General features: G+C 38.8%; 1 protein-coding gene across 1 annotated transcript in view; it reads left to right on the top strand.

Moving 5' to 3' along the window:
* The window catches only part of HFM1 (helicase for meiosis 1), a gene marked incomplete at both ends in the record, with an annotated part of 94301 nt that overhangs the window by 55767 nt on the left and 22317 nt on the right, over positions 1-16217 (top strand). The window contains 7 exons of the mRNA XM_080655944.1: positions 10-107; positions 190-321; positions 3044-3129; positions 3616-3699; positions 3827-3984; positions 5795-5898; positions 7090-7236. Of these exons, the coding sequence (XP_080512070.1) occupies positions 10-107; positions 190-321; positions 3044-3129; positions 3616-3699; positions 3827-3984; positions 5795-5898; positions 7090-7236 (809 nt within the window). The remainder of the gene's footprint in view (positions 1-9; positions 108-189; positions 322-3043; positions 3130-3615; positions 3700-3826; positions 3985-5794; positions 5899-7089; positions 7237-16217) is intronic.

Raw genomic sequence — 16217 nt, 5'->3', positions numbered from 1 at the left:
CCTCCCCAGTCTTATTCAGGCTCAGTTAGGATGCATTCCCATACAAGACTTTGCTTTGACACAAGATACCTCAAAGATTTTCAGAAGTGGCTCACGAATTACAAGATGTATGTTATAGGATTCTTGTATTTTCAATATTTTTTCAGTTAACTAGTATACTAAATTTAATATTGGAAACTTTTATTTTAGGGTTGTCAGAGTTTGTGGCTCTTCAAGAAAAGAAGTTTGCTGTACTGTTGAACAGTTTGATTTTAGCTAAATGTTTTCGATGTAAACTTTGGGAAAATTCTCTGCATGTATCCAAACAGCTGGAAAAAATTGGTAGGTACTGAATACAGGCAGGCAGTTTGTCAATGTTTGCAATTTATTTTGTATTTCACTGTTAGGAAAATTATTCTATGATGATTAAAGACCTATAAAGGAAAACTATGTTTATAGGCCTAAATGAGGTACTATACTTTACTCATCTTGAAAGTCTGATTTTTGTTTACTCTGGCTTAAAGGATTCCATTTTAAATTAATTAGGAAACCCAATAAAAACTATTGCTCTTATTTTAAAATTTGTTTTCAAATCAAAAATGAAATTTTGTTTTAGTAACTAGGTAACTATGAGTTGCTCTCTCTTCCATTTTTATGACTATTTTGTTTTGATCTCAGTGACAAGGTACAGAGCTAGCAGTCTTGGCCATTCCTAATTCATTATAGAAAATTATACCACTTATTTATATCTCAACTTTATTTTTTTCAATAACAGCATGATATTAGTACTAATCTTCATGAAGATTCTGCAGACAAAAGATTATGCCTGATTATTTCCTATCTATTGGGATCTAGTTCAGGGTGTGAACTGAAAAGCTCTAGAGGGGAACATTTACAAAGACTGGGATATGACTAAAGCACTCTGGAGTTTTCCAGTTTTCTGCCTTTGGCTTTGTGACCCTCCTCCTTCTTAGATAGAACTCTAAAAAGAGAGTTGTTAGCCCGTGACTAACAGTCTAGTTAGCTTTACAATTTTAATAGAGGCCCAGTGCATGAATTTGTGCACTGTGGGGTCCCTCGGCCTGGCCAGCAATTGGGGCCAATCAGGACCATCTCGCCCAGTCCCAATCAGGGGTGATGGGGGCCAGCCTGTTGGGGAGGGACTGCAGGAGAGCTCCAGGGTGTGTCCAGCCCTCTCACCCAGTCCCGATCAGCTAGACCCCAGCAGCATGCTAACCTACCGGTCAGAGTGTCTGCCCCCTGGTGGTCAGTGCACATCGTAGTGACTGGTCGAGCGGTCAACCGAATGGTTGACCAATTGGTCGGACACTTAGCTTATTACACTTTTATTGTATAGGATATGCATCTTGGGACATGAAAATCATGTAAGGGATCATTAGGGATTGTCTTATTCCTTAGAACAAAGATCTCCTACTTTTTTATTTCCTTGAAATTTGAAATCAGTTGGTAGCAGAGAACTGACTAGTTCTGGGAGCTGGGGTGAAGGTGGGGATTGGCTGGTGAAAGTAAGGTCCAGTTCGAGGAGAGATTCCTGAAGAAAAGGGTCACCTTCCTACAGAAGTTCTGGCAAACCAAATGCCACACTCATCCCACAAAGACAAGAGTTTTGAATTGTGAAGGAGGTTCCATATAAGATTTAGGAAATAGCAATTTATAGAAAAAATTGAAATTAGATTAAATGGTTACTAATAAAAGTTTCATTGTACTTAAAAAAACCAGTCTTTCTGACCTTAGAATATTGTTAGTCTGGGTGTTGGCTGAATTCTGTACCTCCCAAATTGTCGAACACTAACATTTTTCTACATTTAATCATAGAAAAGTGAGAGAATCAAGCAAAAAAGCAAATCTAAGCTCTTATAAGAGCATCAGGAAAGAAATAAAGAATACACATTGATTTTCAACAATGTTTATAAACTGAAAAATGAAAATTCAGGAGAAGTTTTGAGGGAAAATGAAAATGAACATTAAGGAATTGTGAATAGTAGTTGTGTCTTAAGAATACGAAAAATTCCCATGAAAGAATAAAAATGTGAGTAAGGAAATAGGAGTGTCATATCATCATCAGTAATATATGTGTGTAGATAGAGTGGCAATATTTTGAAATTTTACACTTCTGACAATATCGTCTATTTGGGGATTTGGTTAAATTCATTCATGAGTATAATAATTTAAAATTTTAGTTTCTTAAAGCATAAAGAAAATGAAGAGGTCCAAAGATGGAAGTGAACTTGATATATTTTAGGAGCAAAATATATATTGTGGCTGGACAATATTCAGCAAGAGGAAAGGGTAGAAAATTAGATGGGAGAGGTAGGCTGTGGTCAAGGCATATAGGTAAGGGAGGTTGGCCATAGTAAAGAAATTGTCATTTTATTCTAAATGCAATGGAAAGGTATTGGAAATTTTAAACAGAAGAGTAAAATTATCTTATTTAGGTACAGACAAGAGAGAACTCTAAGACAGAAATGCTCAGAATACCATAGTTTCATAAAGCAATATTCTCATCCCTGAATCATGTTGCCTTTTTCAAACACAAGTATAATAATAGGTGTCTCTTGGTACTTGCTTTATGGATGATATATGATAAAACTAAGGGCTGAGCCATCATGTGAACCAAAGAGTTCCTCTTTCTTTTGTAAGTAAGCAAATGAATGTTTTATTTCAGTTTGAAAAAAGATATAAACAACTGAATAATGTCACTGCCCAACTAATTTAACTGAAAACATTTTTAAAAACTTTAAAAAATGAGCCCTAGCCAGTTTGGCTCAGTGGTAGAGCGTCGACCTGCGGACTGAAGGGTCCCAAATTTGACACCAGTCAAGGGCACATGCCCAGCTTGCAGGCTTGATCCCCAGTAGGCGGTGTGCAGGATGCAGCCAATCAATGATTCTCTCTCCCTCTCCCTTCCTCTCTAAAATCAATAAAAATATAAATCAGTTATTAGTCTGAATCTAACTTTTTTACTAATGTAGTTAAATATTTAAATATACATTTTGTTTAAAATAGATTGTTTAAAAACTGTTACTTGATTAATTTTCCACAGGTATAACATTGTCAAATGCAATGGTTAATGCAGGTTTGACTTCCTTTCAAAAAATAGAAGAAACAGATGCAAGGGAACTTGAACTGGTATTTAACATTCACTTATTCCTAATATTACTTCTATTCTTAATGTACATTCTAAAGCTAACTTTTATATATTTATTTTTAGTAAAATGATTTTTCTCCTCATAGTCATAAGTATTTTAACTTAAGGTTTTAAGTAATAAGCATTACTCAAACTATTGGCTAGCTCTGGCCGGTGTGGTCAGTAGTTAGAGTGTTGACCCGGGCACCAAAGGGTTGATGGTTTGATTCCCAGTCAAGGGCAATGTGCCTGGGTTGCAGGTTTGATCCCAATCTCTCTCACAATGATGTTTCTTTCTCTCTTTTCCTCTCTCTCTCTCTCTCCCTCGTCCCCTTCCTCCCTCCCCTCCACTGTCTCCAAAATCAATGGGAAAAATATCATCAGGTGAGGATTAACAACAATAACAACAAAAACCTATTTGTTTATAAAGTATTTTACTAAAAGAATTTGTAGTGTGTGGTCAGAATATAATGATATGAATGTTTTAGATTTTAAATAGGCATCCTCCATTTGGAACTCAGATAAAAGAAACAGTGATGTATCTTCCAAAATATGAACTCGCAGTCGAACAGGTAAATATTTCGCTTTCTAGATATTTTGATTGTCTTATTAGGAATAATGCTCCTCATAGCTGAGTTGGAGCTGAGTATGAGTAGTAAGGCTATTTTTAATATTTTTTATCCCTATCCTTTTTTAAAGATTGCAAGATATAGTGACATGATGGCGGAAATATTAGTGACCATTACATTAAGAAACTTTGAACAGCTACAAACTAAAAGAACAGCACCAGATTTTCACTATGTTACCTTAATCATAGGTGATGCAGATAATCAACTGGTTTTTAAGCACAAAATTATGTAAGTGTAAAAATTTGTACTTCATTTTATTTCTAAGTCTATAGTATAAAAGAAAAAAATCCACTGAGTAGAAAAAGTAATATAATCACTGTAGGATTAATTAAATTAGATTTTTCTGATGCTATAATAGGGTAGTTTTTCTGTTTGTCTTTTAAAGAAGATATTAACATTGAGTCTGTTGTTTTAGATTATTATATTTGGTACTATAATGAACTTAGTTGGAAACAAGTGAATAGATAACCTTTAGGAGTATCTATAGTCCACTGTTGCTGAACTTTCTTATTTGTTGCTTTTCTTCAGTCATTCATGACCTTACTACTCACTTCAAAATATATCTTTTATTTCAACATTTAAATCTAACCAACTACTATAGCTCCATTATAGGATCCAGCCAACCAGATCATATATATAAAGGAGGTACTTCCCTTATACCTAGCATGCCATTCTGTAATTTTCATTTGAGTTGTTTTTTCTAATATTGCTCTTTTTCCCAAGATGTCATAAACAAACTCTAAGGATATCAATTATAGCTATAGCTAATATTTTTTGAGCAATTAGTAGGTTCCAGGTATTTAATTGTTTAATTTTTGTAGGGGACAAATGCTACTATTATTTACATTTTGTAGAAGAAATTGAGACCGAGAATTTAACCAGTTTGTTCAAAGACATATAGGTACTTTAAAGTCTAGATTTGAACCCAAGCATTCTAACTCCAGAGCCTATGCTCCTAATCATATTATTGTATGTACTTGTAAATTCAGGAATAGCAGTGACTCTGAAATGGGAATCTCTTAATTGTTGCTAGTGTATAGAGAATACCTTCCTAAAATGTCCCATGCAAGGTTCCTAAAGAAACTGCAGTGACCGATAGAATATCCCTTTCACTGATAATTATGTTCCTGCAACTAACCATGGCACACTTATAGAGAATATCCTACCCTCCTATATAATAAAAGGCTAATATGCAAATAGACCAAACAGCAGAACGACTGGTCACTATGATGCACACTGACCACCAGGGGCCAAATGCTCAATGCAGGAGCTGCCCACTGGTGGTCAGTGCACTCCCACAGGGGGAGCGCCGCTTAGAAGCCAGGCTCACAGCAGCAGTGGTGGCAGGAGCCTCTCCCGCCGCCGTGGCAGCACTAAGGATGTCTGACTGATGGGCTTAGGCCCGCTCCCCACCCAAGCCATCAGTCAGACATCCCCCGAGGGCTCCTGGACTGCGAGAGGACGCAGGCTGGGCTGAGGGGACCCCCCCCCGCCGAGTGCACGAATTTCGTGCACCGGGCCTCTAGTATCATTAACAAATCTTTATTCTCTCTGACAACAAAATCTAATGACAACCTTAATTATATAAGGCTAAAATAAGTTCAGTCACAAAATTGGTTGTTGATTTGTTTGTGTTGTTATTAAATACAAACTATTTTAGATCAATCTTATACTTTTGAAGTTCTCATAAAGTCATATAATTTATGTATAGCTATTTTTACAGTGATAGTGATTAAGGGATAAGCTCATGGGTTATTGATAGCAACAATATATCCAGGTGGCCTGAAGTGAGTCATTGCAACTTGGAATCAGCTGTTGGGTCAATGTGTAGTTAAGAAAATTATGGTAATGATAGTTCCTTTGACATTCCAGTTCCTCTTCCAAGAATCTGGGGAAAGTAACTTTCAATACTGACTTCAGTTTATTACCAGATAGGATATATCTTAGGATCAATCAGCTCTTGAAGGTTAACATATTATTTTATTTAGTGTTCAGATTATTAATTAAATGATACATTAATTAAAGTACTCTTTTTCAGGGATTCTGTTTTGCTAAAAGTTGGAAATTGGACTAAAAAGATAGATGTGAAGAGAGCTCTTAAATATGAAGAACTTAGCATAAATCTAATTAGTTCTGACTATGGTAAGTTCATTGAAGGAATGAAGACATGAATGTAAAGAATATGATATCATTTAAAAATTATTGCCTTTATGCTGTAACAAAACAATATATGTCAATGATATTATATAAAAATAATTGATTTAAGTAACATGAATCATTTTAAAGGGAAATTTTATATATTTAGATATGTAAAAGATAGCATGGACTAGGATAACAAAATTAATTTTTTATCTCTTCATTTATACATATTTTATTTTCCAAGATAGGTAAATATCAATTATTGTGGGAACATTGTTTTTATTTTTATGCTCATGCATAAATTTTCACTTTTAAACTTTTTTTCTTTGCATTTCTCATTCCTGGGCTTATTAGACCTTTTAGTTCAAAAGGTATAAAAGTATAAGATATATAAAAACAAATAAGTCATCTCATGTATGGATTTATATTACTTAAACTAGAGGCCCAGTGCACTAAATTTGTGCACTCGGGTGGGGGTGGGGAGTCCCTCAGCTCAGCCTGTGCCCTCTCGCAGTCCGGGAGCCCTCGGGGGATGTCTGACTGATGGCTTAGGCCCGTTCTCCCAGGGGGGAGCGGGCCTAAAGCCATCAGTCAGACATCCTTAGCACTTCCGCGGAAGTGGGAGAGGCTCCTGCCATTGCCTCTGTGCTCACCAGCCGTGAGCCCAGCTTCTGGCACCACCAGGGGCAGATCCTGCATTGAGAGTCTGCCCCCTGGTGGTCAGTGCACATCATAGCGACTGGCCATTCTGCTGTTGGGCTGAAACTGGCTCTCTGACACCCCAGAGGGATCCCGGATTGCGAGAGGGCACAGGCCAGGCCAAGGGACCCCACTGGGGCATGATCGAGGCCGTGGAGGGATGCAAGAGGTTAGCCATCTGGGGATGGACTGCAGGAGGGCTCCAGAGCGTGTCTGGCCTGTCTCGCTCAGTCCCGATCAGCCAGACCCCAGCAGCAAGCTAACCTACCAGTCAGAGCGTCGGCCCCCTGGTGGTCAGTGCACATCATAACGACTGGTCAGCTGGTTGACTGTCTGCCCTCTGGTGGTCAGTGCACATCATAGCGAGTGGTTGAGCGGCCTTAGCATATCATTAGCATATTACTCTTTGATTGGTTGAATGGACGACCAGACACTTAGCATATTAAGCTTTTATTATATAGGATAATCACTTATATGCTTTTTTCCTTTTTCCAGTTGGACTTGATATTCAGCGAAAATTTACAGTCTTTTACTTAGGACCCAAGAGGCTTGGAAATCAAATAATTATACGAAAAAAATCAGTAACAGAGATTTCCCATTCTAAACATTCAGATAGGTCTACTGTAGCAGAACCCAATAAAGGTAAGTAGCTATATATATTCCTGTTTTGCATTAAAGCGAAGATATGGCTGCAGAGGAATATAGGTGTAGATTAGTGGTTGACAGGAACCAAGAATAAGAAAAAATGAGGAGCCACTACTAATAGTATGTGATTTATTTTTGTGGTGATGACAGTGTTTTGGAATTAAAGTATGGTGGTAGTTGCACAACCTTGGGAATATATTAAAACAGAATTGTATACTTAAAGGAATGGATTTTATGGTATGAATTATATTTTAATTTAAAAATTAATTGCATTATGGGGAGAAACCAAGATGGCGGCATAGGTAAGCACCTAAACTGCTGCCACACACAACAATTTCAAAACTACAACTAAAAGACAGAACGGACACCATCCAGAACCACAGGAAAGCTGGCTGAGTGAAAATTCTACAACTAGAAGGAAAGAGAAAAGCTCACAGAGAATTGGAGGTACGGCAAAGGGTCTTTGTGCGCACAGAGAGGAAGGGCGGCTGAGAGCCTGGCTGACTTTCTCTGGCGGAAGGGGGAAGGAAGCCCCCGACCGCACTGAACCCCAGTTCTGACTGCACTGAACCCCAGTTCCAGGCGAGCCCCTGGGGACCCACGCTCTTGTTGGGGGAATCTGGACTCTCGGGCGGAGACTCGGGAGCCGGGGAAGGCAGAGGTCTGAAGGCGCGTGTGTGCCAGTGCGCACAAAGGCTGCGGAGGTTGCCACAGGCTTTCCCTAGTGGAAGGGAGTCAGAAGCTCCTGACTGCACTGAGCCCCAGTTCTGACTGCACTGAACCCCAGTTCCAGGCGAGCCCCTGGGGACCCACGCTCTTGTGGGGGGAATCTGGACTCTCGGGCGGAGACTCGGGAGCCGGGGAAGGCAGAGGTCTGAAGGCGCGCACATGCACGCAAGGGCAAGGCTGACAGGAAGCCAAGACTGTCTGCTCCGCCCTGAGACTCCACCCCATCCAAACTGAGCACAGAGGCTATTGCAATTTGGCAAGTCTAATCCTATAAGGCTGTCTCCAGCACCGAACTTCTCCCAGCATAGACACAGCTGATCCTTACAGCCAACTGGCCTGGAGGTCAATTCTTCCCAGTGATACCAACAATAATCAAGGCTTAACTACAACAAGGCTGTACACACAGTCCACAAAGGGGTGCACCAAGAGTGTCCACCTCAGGTTAACTGGGGAGGCCGACCCACTGGGCCATATAGGAAACCTAGCACACAAATCTACCCTACCAACTCAGGGAAGCAGTGAAAATGCGGCGTCAAAGAAACAGATCACAAACGAAAGAAATGGAGGAAAACAAATGACTGGATATAGAATTCAAAACCACGGTTACAAGGCTTTTCAAGAATATCCTAGAAAAGGCCGATAAATATAACGAGACCCTCGAAGATATGAAAAAGGACCAACTAGAAATTAAACATACACTGACTGAAATAAAAAATATTATACAGAGACCCAAAAACAGTCTAGAGGAACACAAGAATGAAGTCAAAGAATTGAAATAAAAAGAAGCAAAAAACACTCAACCGAAAAAGCAAAAAGAAAAAAAAATCCAAAAAGTTGAAGATAGTGTAAGAAGACTCTGGGACAACTTCAAGCGTACCAACATCTGAATTATGGGGGTTCCAGAAGAAGAGAGAGAGCAAGATATTGAAAACCTATTTGAAGAAATAATGACCGAAAACTTCCTCCACCTGGTGAAAGAAATAGACTTACAAGTCCAGGAAGCACACAGAACCTCAAACAAAAGGAATCCAAAGAGGACCACACCAAGACACATCATAATTAAAATGCCAAGAGCAAAAGACAAAGAGAGAATATTAAAAGCAGCAAGAGAAAAACAGTTAATTACCTACAAGAGAGCACCCATACGACTGTCAGCTGATTTCTCAACAGAAACTATGCAGGCCAGACGGGAGTGGCAAGAAATTTTTAAAGTGATGAATAGCAAGAACCTACAACCAAGATTACTCTACCCAGCAAAGCTATCATTCAGAATTGAAGGTCAGATAAAGAGCTTCACAGATAAGAAAAAGCTAAAGGAGTTCATCACCACCAAACCAGTATTATATGAAATGCTGAAAGGTATTCTTAAAGAAGAGGAAGAAGAAAAAAGTAAAGATAAAAATTATGAACAACAAATACATATCTATCAACAAGTGAACCTAAAAATCAAGTGAATTAAAAACCTGAGAAACAGAATAATCTGGTGAATATAATAGAATCAGGGGCATAGAAATGGAGTGGACTGATAATTCTCAGGGGGAAAGGGGTATGGGGGGGTTCAGGAAGAGACTGGACAAAAATCATACACCCATGGATGAGGACAGTGTGGGGGAGGTAAGGGCAGAAGGTGGGGTGGGAACCGGGTGGAGGGGAGCTATGGGGGGAAAAAGGAGAAACAATTGTAATAACCCGAATAAAGATTTATTTTTAAAAAATTAATTGCATTATTATATACAAGTCAAATAAAAGAGATAGAAATAATAATTTTAAAACTACCATTAAAAATTACATCAGAAATCTCAAATACCTAATAATACAGTAGCAAAAGATATTCAAGACCACTACATGAAAACTAAAAGTCATTACTATAAGAAAATTAAGGAATCAAATCTACAACCCTTAGGTCCAAGATCCGATGCTCTAACCACTGAGCTCACCAGCCTGGGCTACTTTTCTTTATACTTTTTGGTGTATATGAGCAAAATCAAGAACTTCAATTCAGCAATATAATCCTTTCCTTAATAAATAAATAACAAAATTATAGTATAATATTTGACAAAAAATGAAAAGATGTTCTCATCCTATACTGACCACCAGGGGGCAGACGCTCAATGCAGGAGCTGCCCCCTGGTGGTCAGTGTAATCCCACAGGGGGAGCACCGCTCAGCCAGAAGCCAGGCTCATGGCTGGAGAGCGCAGCTGCGGTGGTGGGAGCCTCTCCCACCTCCACAGCAGTCAGACATCCCCTGAGGGCTCCCAGACTGCGAGAGGGTGCTGGCCAGGATGAGGGACCGCCCCCCCCCCCCCCCCAGTGCACGAATCTAGTTTATAAATAAACTAGTTTATAAATAAAGTCACTCTGTGCATAAATCTATGATTAACATGAATCAGAAACTGCAAAAGTCTAAGTAATACTTTTAACAATATTAATTCCAGTAGCTTATGTACAGACCAAATTATTTGAATTTAAAATTAGGATGTTAGGCTAAGTTTGTCATGGGTGCCACTATTTCAATTTCTCTGATTTTTTTTTAAGCAACTGACCCTTGTTCCAGCAACCATAATTGGCCCTGTTAAAATAATTTTAAATATTTTGCTTAAATACATTTCTAGTTGACATTAATAAATTTATTTTATGGAGAAACCAAGATGGCGGTATAGGTAAACACCTGACCTTGATGCCTCGCACAACCACTTCAAAACTACAACTAAAAGACAAAACAGACATCATCCAGAACCACAGGAAGGCTTGCTGAGTGGAAATTCTACAACTAGAAGGAAAGAGAGAAGCACACTGAGACTCAGAGGAGCTGCGGAAGTAAAGTGCAGAGGTATGGAGGCGTGCAAGTGGAAAGAGCTGGCAACTGAGTACACAGCTGTCTTTTTCAATCAGGAGGGAGACACAAGCTCCCGACTGCGCTGAACTCCAGTTCCGGGCGAGACTCTGGGGACCCAGACTCATACAGGGAGAAACTGGACTGTTTGGCATCAGGCGGAACTCGAGAGCAGCTTTCTCTCAGAGGTGCTTGCAGCGATTACCAAGGGACACTGAGACCCAGGGGCCTCTTAGGGCAGGGCTGATGGTCAGCCATTGCTGTTTGCTCCACCCTGAGACCCCGCCCCACCCACTCTGTGCACAGAGGCTTTTGCATATGAATGGCCTGGTCCTTTGAATTCTAAACTTACCTAACAAACTGCAGCTGAGTCAGAGAGACCCAGAACATCCAAAAGAAGGCCCAAGGCCCCACAGCAGCTTGCATTGCTTCACAGCTGGGCCTCATCTGGGCACCTCCAAACCCCAAACAAAGAAGAGGAATCTGCAGATCTCTCTGTAGCTCCTGCTGGGTGGCCTCAGGCAGAGGCTAAATTAGCACCTCCTTGGAGATCCAAGAGCCAGTGTACCCAGTGGTCAGGGTGGGACCATCCAGATTACAACTCCTCAGATCCATAAGGGACACACTCAGGGGGCAGACTCAGTGAGCACCAAAGCCGCACTGAAGCAAGCCTTGTCTCATAAGGGTGTCTCCAGCACAGAAGTTCTCCGATCATAGACACAGCTGATCCTCACAGCCAATTGGCCTGGAGGTCAATTCCTCCCAGTGATATCAACAACAATCAAGGCTTAACTACAACAAGACTGTGCACACAGCCCACAAAGGGGTGCACCAAGGTAACTGGGGAGGCTGAGCCACTAGGCCCTATAGGACACATAGCACACAAAGCCACTCTGTCAACTCAGGGAAGCAGCCAAAATGCAGAGACAAAGAAACAGGTCACAAATGAAAGAAATGGAGGAAAGCAAACAACTGGATATAGAATTCAAAACCATGGTTATAAGGTTTTTCAAGAATTTTCTAGAAAAGGTCAATAAATTTAGTGAAACCCTCGAGGATATGAAAAAGGACCAACTAGAAATTAAGCATACACTGACTGAAATAAAGAATAACATACAGAGATCCAACAGCAGACTAGAGGATCGCAAGAATCAAGTCAAAGATTTGAAATACAAAGAAGCAAAAATCACCCAACCATAAAGCAAAAAAAAAAGGAATAAAAAAATATGAAGATAGTGTAAGGAGCCTCTGGGACAACTTCAAGCATACCAACATCTGAATTATGGGGGTGCCAGAAGAAGAGAGAGAGCAAGATATTAAAAACCTATTTGAAGAAATAATGACAGAAAACTTCCCCCACCTGGTGAAAGAAATAGACTTACAAGTCCAGGAAGAGCACAGAACCCCAAACAAAAGGAATCCAAAGAGGACCACACCAAGACACATCATAATTAAAATGCCAAGAGCAAAAAACAAAGAGAATATTAAAAGCAACAAGAGAAAAACAGTTAGTTACCTACAAGGGAGTACCCATACAATTGTCAGCTGATTTCTCAACAGAAACTATGCAGGCCAGAAGGGAGGGGCAAGAAATATTCAAAGTGATGAATAGCAAGAACCTACAACCAAGATTACTCTACCCAGCAAAGCTATCATTCAGAATTGAAGGGCAGATAAAGAGCTTCACAGATAAGAAAAAGCTAAAGGAGTTCATTGCCAAACCAGTATTATATGAAATGCTGAAAGGTATTCTTTAAGAAGAGGAAGAAGAAGAAAAAGGTAAAGATAAAATTTATGAACAACAAATATCTATCAACAAGTGAATCTAAAAATCAAGTGAATAAAAAATCTGATGAACATAATAAACTGGTGAATATAATAGAATCAGGGGCATAGAAAGGGAGTGGACTAACAATTCTCAGGGGGAAAGAGGTGTAGGGGGTGCAGGAAGAGACTGGACAAAAATCATACACATATGGATGAGGACAGTTGGGGGGGGGATAAGGGCATGGGGTGAGGTGGGAACTGGGTGGAGGTGAGCTATGGAGGGAAATAAGAGGGACAACTAATTATCTGAACAATAAAGATTTATTTAAAATAATATAATGACAAAATAAATTTATTTTACTTTAAGTACTTGGAACTGGGGGCTTTAAAAACATACATTAATTATATGTAATTTAACATAATATGTGACAAAACTAGAAAAATATGAATTTCAGATTATGATAGTGATGAAATACGCAATCTCTTTACAGTATACCTGAGAGTACAGCTTAACTTAGGTCAGTTATCTCTTTGAACCTTATTTTTCGAGTTATCCATCTCTGTAAGCTTTTATTTGTTAAGACGAATTCAGACAATTTGCAGGATATAGGGAGTGGAGTGGAAGCAGGGGAGCACTTATATTTCCTAAGTGCCATTTCTAACAGAAATATAGTAAAAAGTTTTTGTCACTTAGGTGATATCCATATACTATAATTCTATAAAAACACTTGTATACAGTCTTAATTCCAGACAAGACTTGCTAACACTGGCTTGAAATTTTGGGGAGTTCCAGAATCTCTAATTAGACTCTCAGGTCCTACTTAGTTTTCACCACTGGGAACAAATGTGTGTAGTCATTGTGCACCATCTTGTGGTAATGTTTAGAAATACATCTATTAAAAGTCCTTGGGTTAAGGGATGAAGCATTCTCTATCCCTTATTGTGAAACAGCCATTTCCTCCTAGTCTTCCCACCCCCAAAACAGTAGATTCTTTTCCTAAATAAAGTAAATGCATTTTCTGTGGAGAACTAAGGCAGCAGAATAACTAGGAAGGCAGGGTGGTTGAGTGATCAGGCTCTGGAATTAGACTGCCAGAATTAGAGTCTCAAATTTGCTATTTATTATCTGTAGAGTCCTGAATGTGTTACTTAATCTCTGTATGAATTAATTTTCTCATATGTAAAACGGAGCTATACTAGGACTGCCTTATAGACAGACAGCCAAGGATGAAGAGACACTTGAGGAAAATCTGGAACATATGAAAGAAAGCCCAAAATAAAACAGAAATTGGATGAAAGAGCAACAGGATATTTCAGGAATGTAATAAAATATAACATAAACTAATTAGTAACCTCAGAGAAATTAAATATTAAATTGCAATCATAAAACAGAATAGGATGCCATGAAAAAAAGCTATTAATAAGAGTGAGTACAAGGAAATAAAAACTATGATTGAAAAAAAAATAGCCTAGCTGGAGGGCCAAAAGATAAAAGTCAGTACAAACTAAATGAAATCAAAAAGACAAGGAGACAAAAAATAAAAGACAAAGGGGGGCAACCTAGGAGTCTGATGGCTGACTAGTAAGTTTACCATAGAGAAGAAACAAATCAGAAGACATAATTTATGAAAATTTTGTAGACTTGAAATGAAACAAATCTGCACATCAAAAAGACTTGGTGCTAGTTAGGGTGAATGAAGGAAGATATACAAAGGAGGCTTAATTGTAACATTTCAGAACATCACGAATAAAGAGAAAATCATAAATGCTTCCAAGGAACAAAAATTAAAGTTGTGTTAGTCTTTTTATTAGCAACACTGGATGCTGGAAGACAATAGACTTAAAAATGCAGGGGGAAATGATTTTGAACCCTGTGTCCTATACCCAGCCAAACTTTTAATTAAGTTTGAAAGAAAAATAAAGATACTTTTTAATACATTCAAGGATTCAGAAAGTTTAACTGTCACACATCCTTTCTCTGGCAGTTTGGGGATGAGCACAAGAAAACAAAGCAGTTAACCAAGAAAGGAAAAGTCAAAGAATCTAGGAATAGTAGAATCAGTCTAGCAGTTTAATGAAAGGAAGTTTCAGGATGGCAACTTTAGGACAGGCCTAGATTGCATTAGGAGGAAGGTGGAGGCCTCTAGAAAGGAAGTATCTATGAAGGAAGAATAAATGGTGAAGTGTTTCCATGTATTTGTCTTTATATTTGAAATATTAAATGAACTTAAACTTAAGGTAGATATTGCTGGACTAAAAGGAAGGCAATAAAACTTAAGGACAGCAATATGCTTAATTCTCCATAAAATATATTTTTACCTTCTATATATCTCTCAAATCAGTTCATTCTCTTTGTATTTCTCCCACCACCTAGACTGAGTCACTTTCATTTTTTTTTCTTAAATGACTGCAGTAACTTCTTAACTAGTTTTATTTATGTATTTATTATATTTTTAATTACAGTTTACATTCAGTATTATTCTATATTAGTTTCAGATGTATAGTATAGTGGTTAGGTAATTATATACTTTACAGAGTGGTCCCTCCGATATTTCAAGTACCCACCTGACTATGTACATAGTTATTACAATATTATTGGCTATATTCCCTATTCTGTAATTCACATCTCTGTGACTATTTTGTGACTACCAATTTGTACTTCTTAGTTCCTTCACCTTTTTCACCCAGCCCCAAACCCTCCTCCCCTCTGTCAACCATCATCCTCTTTTCTATTTTCAATTTTGTTTTTTAGATTCCACATGTAAGTTAACTAGTTTTCTTGTATCCACTCTGTCCTCTCTCAAATCCATTCTCCTTATTGTACTCCATAGATGGATTTTCTTTTTCAAAATGCAAATTCAATCATGTCCCTTCTTTGGTTAAAACACTTCAGTGGCTCCCCATAGCTTTTAGAAATAGAAGATTCAAAACATTAACAGGTTCCATACTGTCAGGTGGTCAATCAGTCCCTAAGTAGCAGTGTGGTGACAGCTGCTATGTAGACTTGCCTCACCTCCATAGAATTGGCTATTTAAGGACACAAGAGACCCAAATAGATTTAGACAGTTTATTACTTAGACAGTAAAACAAGATCAGCAAGGTATCAACTGCTTGCTGGGAGGGGCCAGGTGATGAGAATGGTAGGCTGCTTTGTTTTTATTTTTTATTTTTATCTATTTTTTTAAATATATTTTATTGATTTTTTACAGAGAGGAAGGGAGAGGGATAGAGAGTTAGAAACATCGATGAGAGAGAAACATCGATCAGCTGCCTCCTGCACACTTCCTACTGGGGATGTGCCCGCAACCAAGGTACATGTACTTGACCGGAATCGAACCTGGGACCTTTCAGTCCGCAGGCCAATGCTTTATCCACTGAGCCAAACCGGTTAGGGCAGGCTGCTTTGTTTTTAAAGAGTCAACCTTAGGTTGCAGCTAAGTGGTTTTATAGGCTGCAGCTAGCTGTATCTGAAAGGGGTAAGGTGAAAAGTCCTTATGCCTTACTGGAACCAGAAGGTAGGTGAAAACTGCAAGATAGCCTCCTTCAAGCTAAGGAGGCAGATGAAAAATGACCTTTAACTTCTCACAAGACTGCCTATCTTGACATGGCCCAAATAGAATCAGAGGGCATTCTGTAAATAGTTGAGCT

This window comes from Plecotus auritus, assembly GCF_963455305.1.
Source record: "Plecotus auritus genome assembly, chromosome: 2".
NCBI lineage: Eukaryota > Metazoa > Chordata > Mammalia > Chiroptera > Vespertilionidae > Plecotus > Plecotus auritus.
The sequence above is the reverse complement of the archived record's forward strand: the minus strand, read 5'-3'. Positions and strand labels throughout refer to the sequence as shown.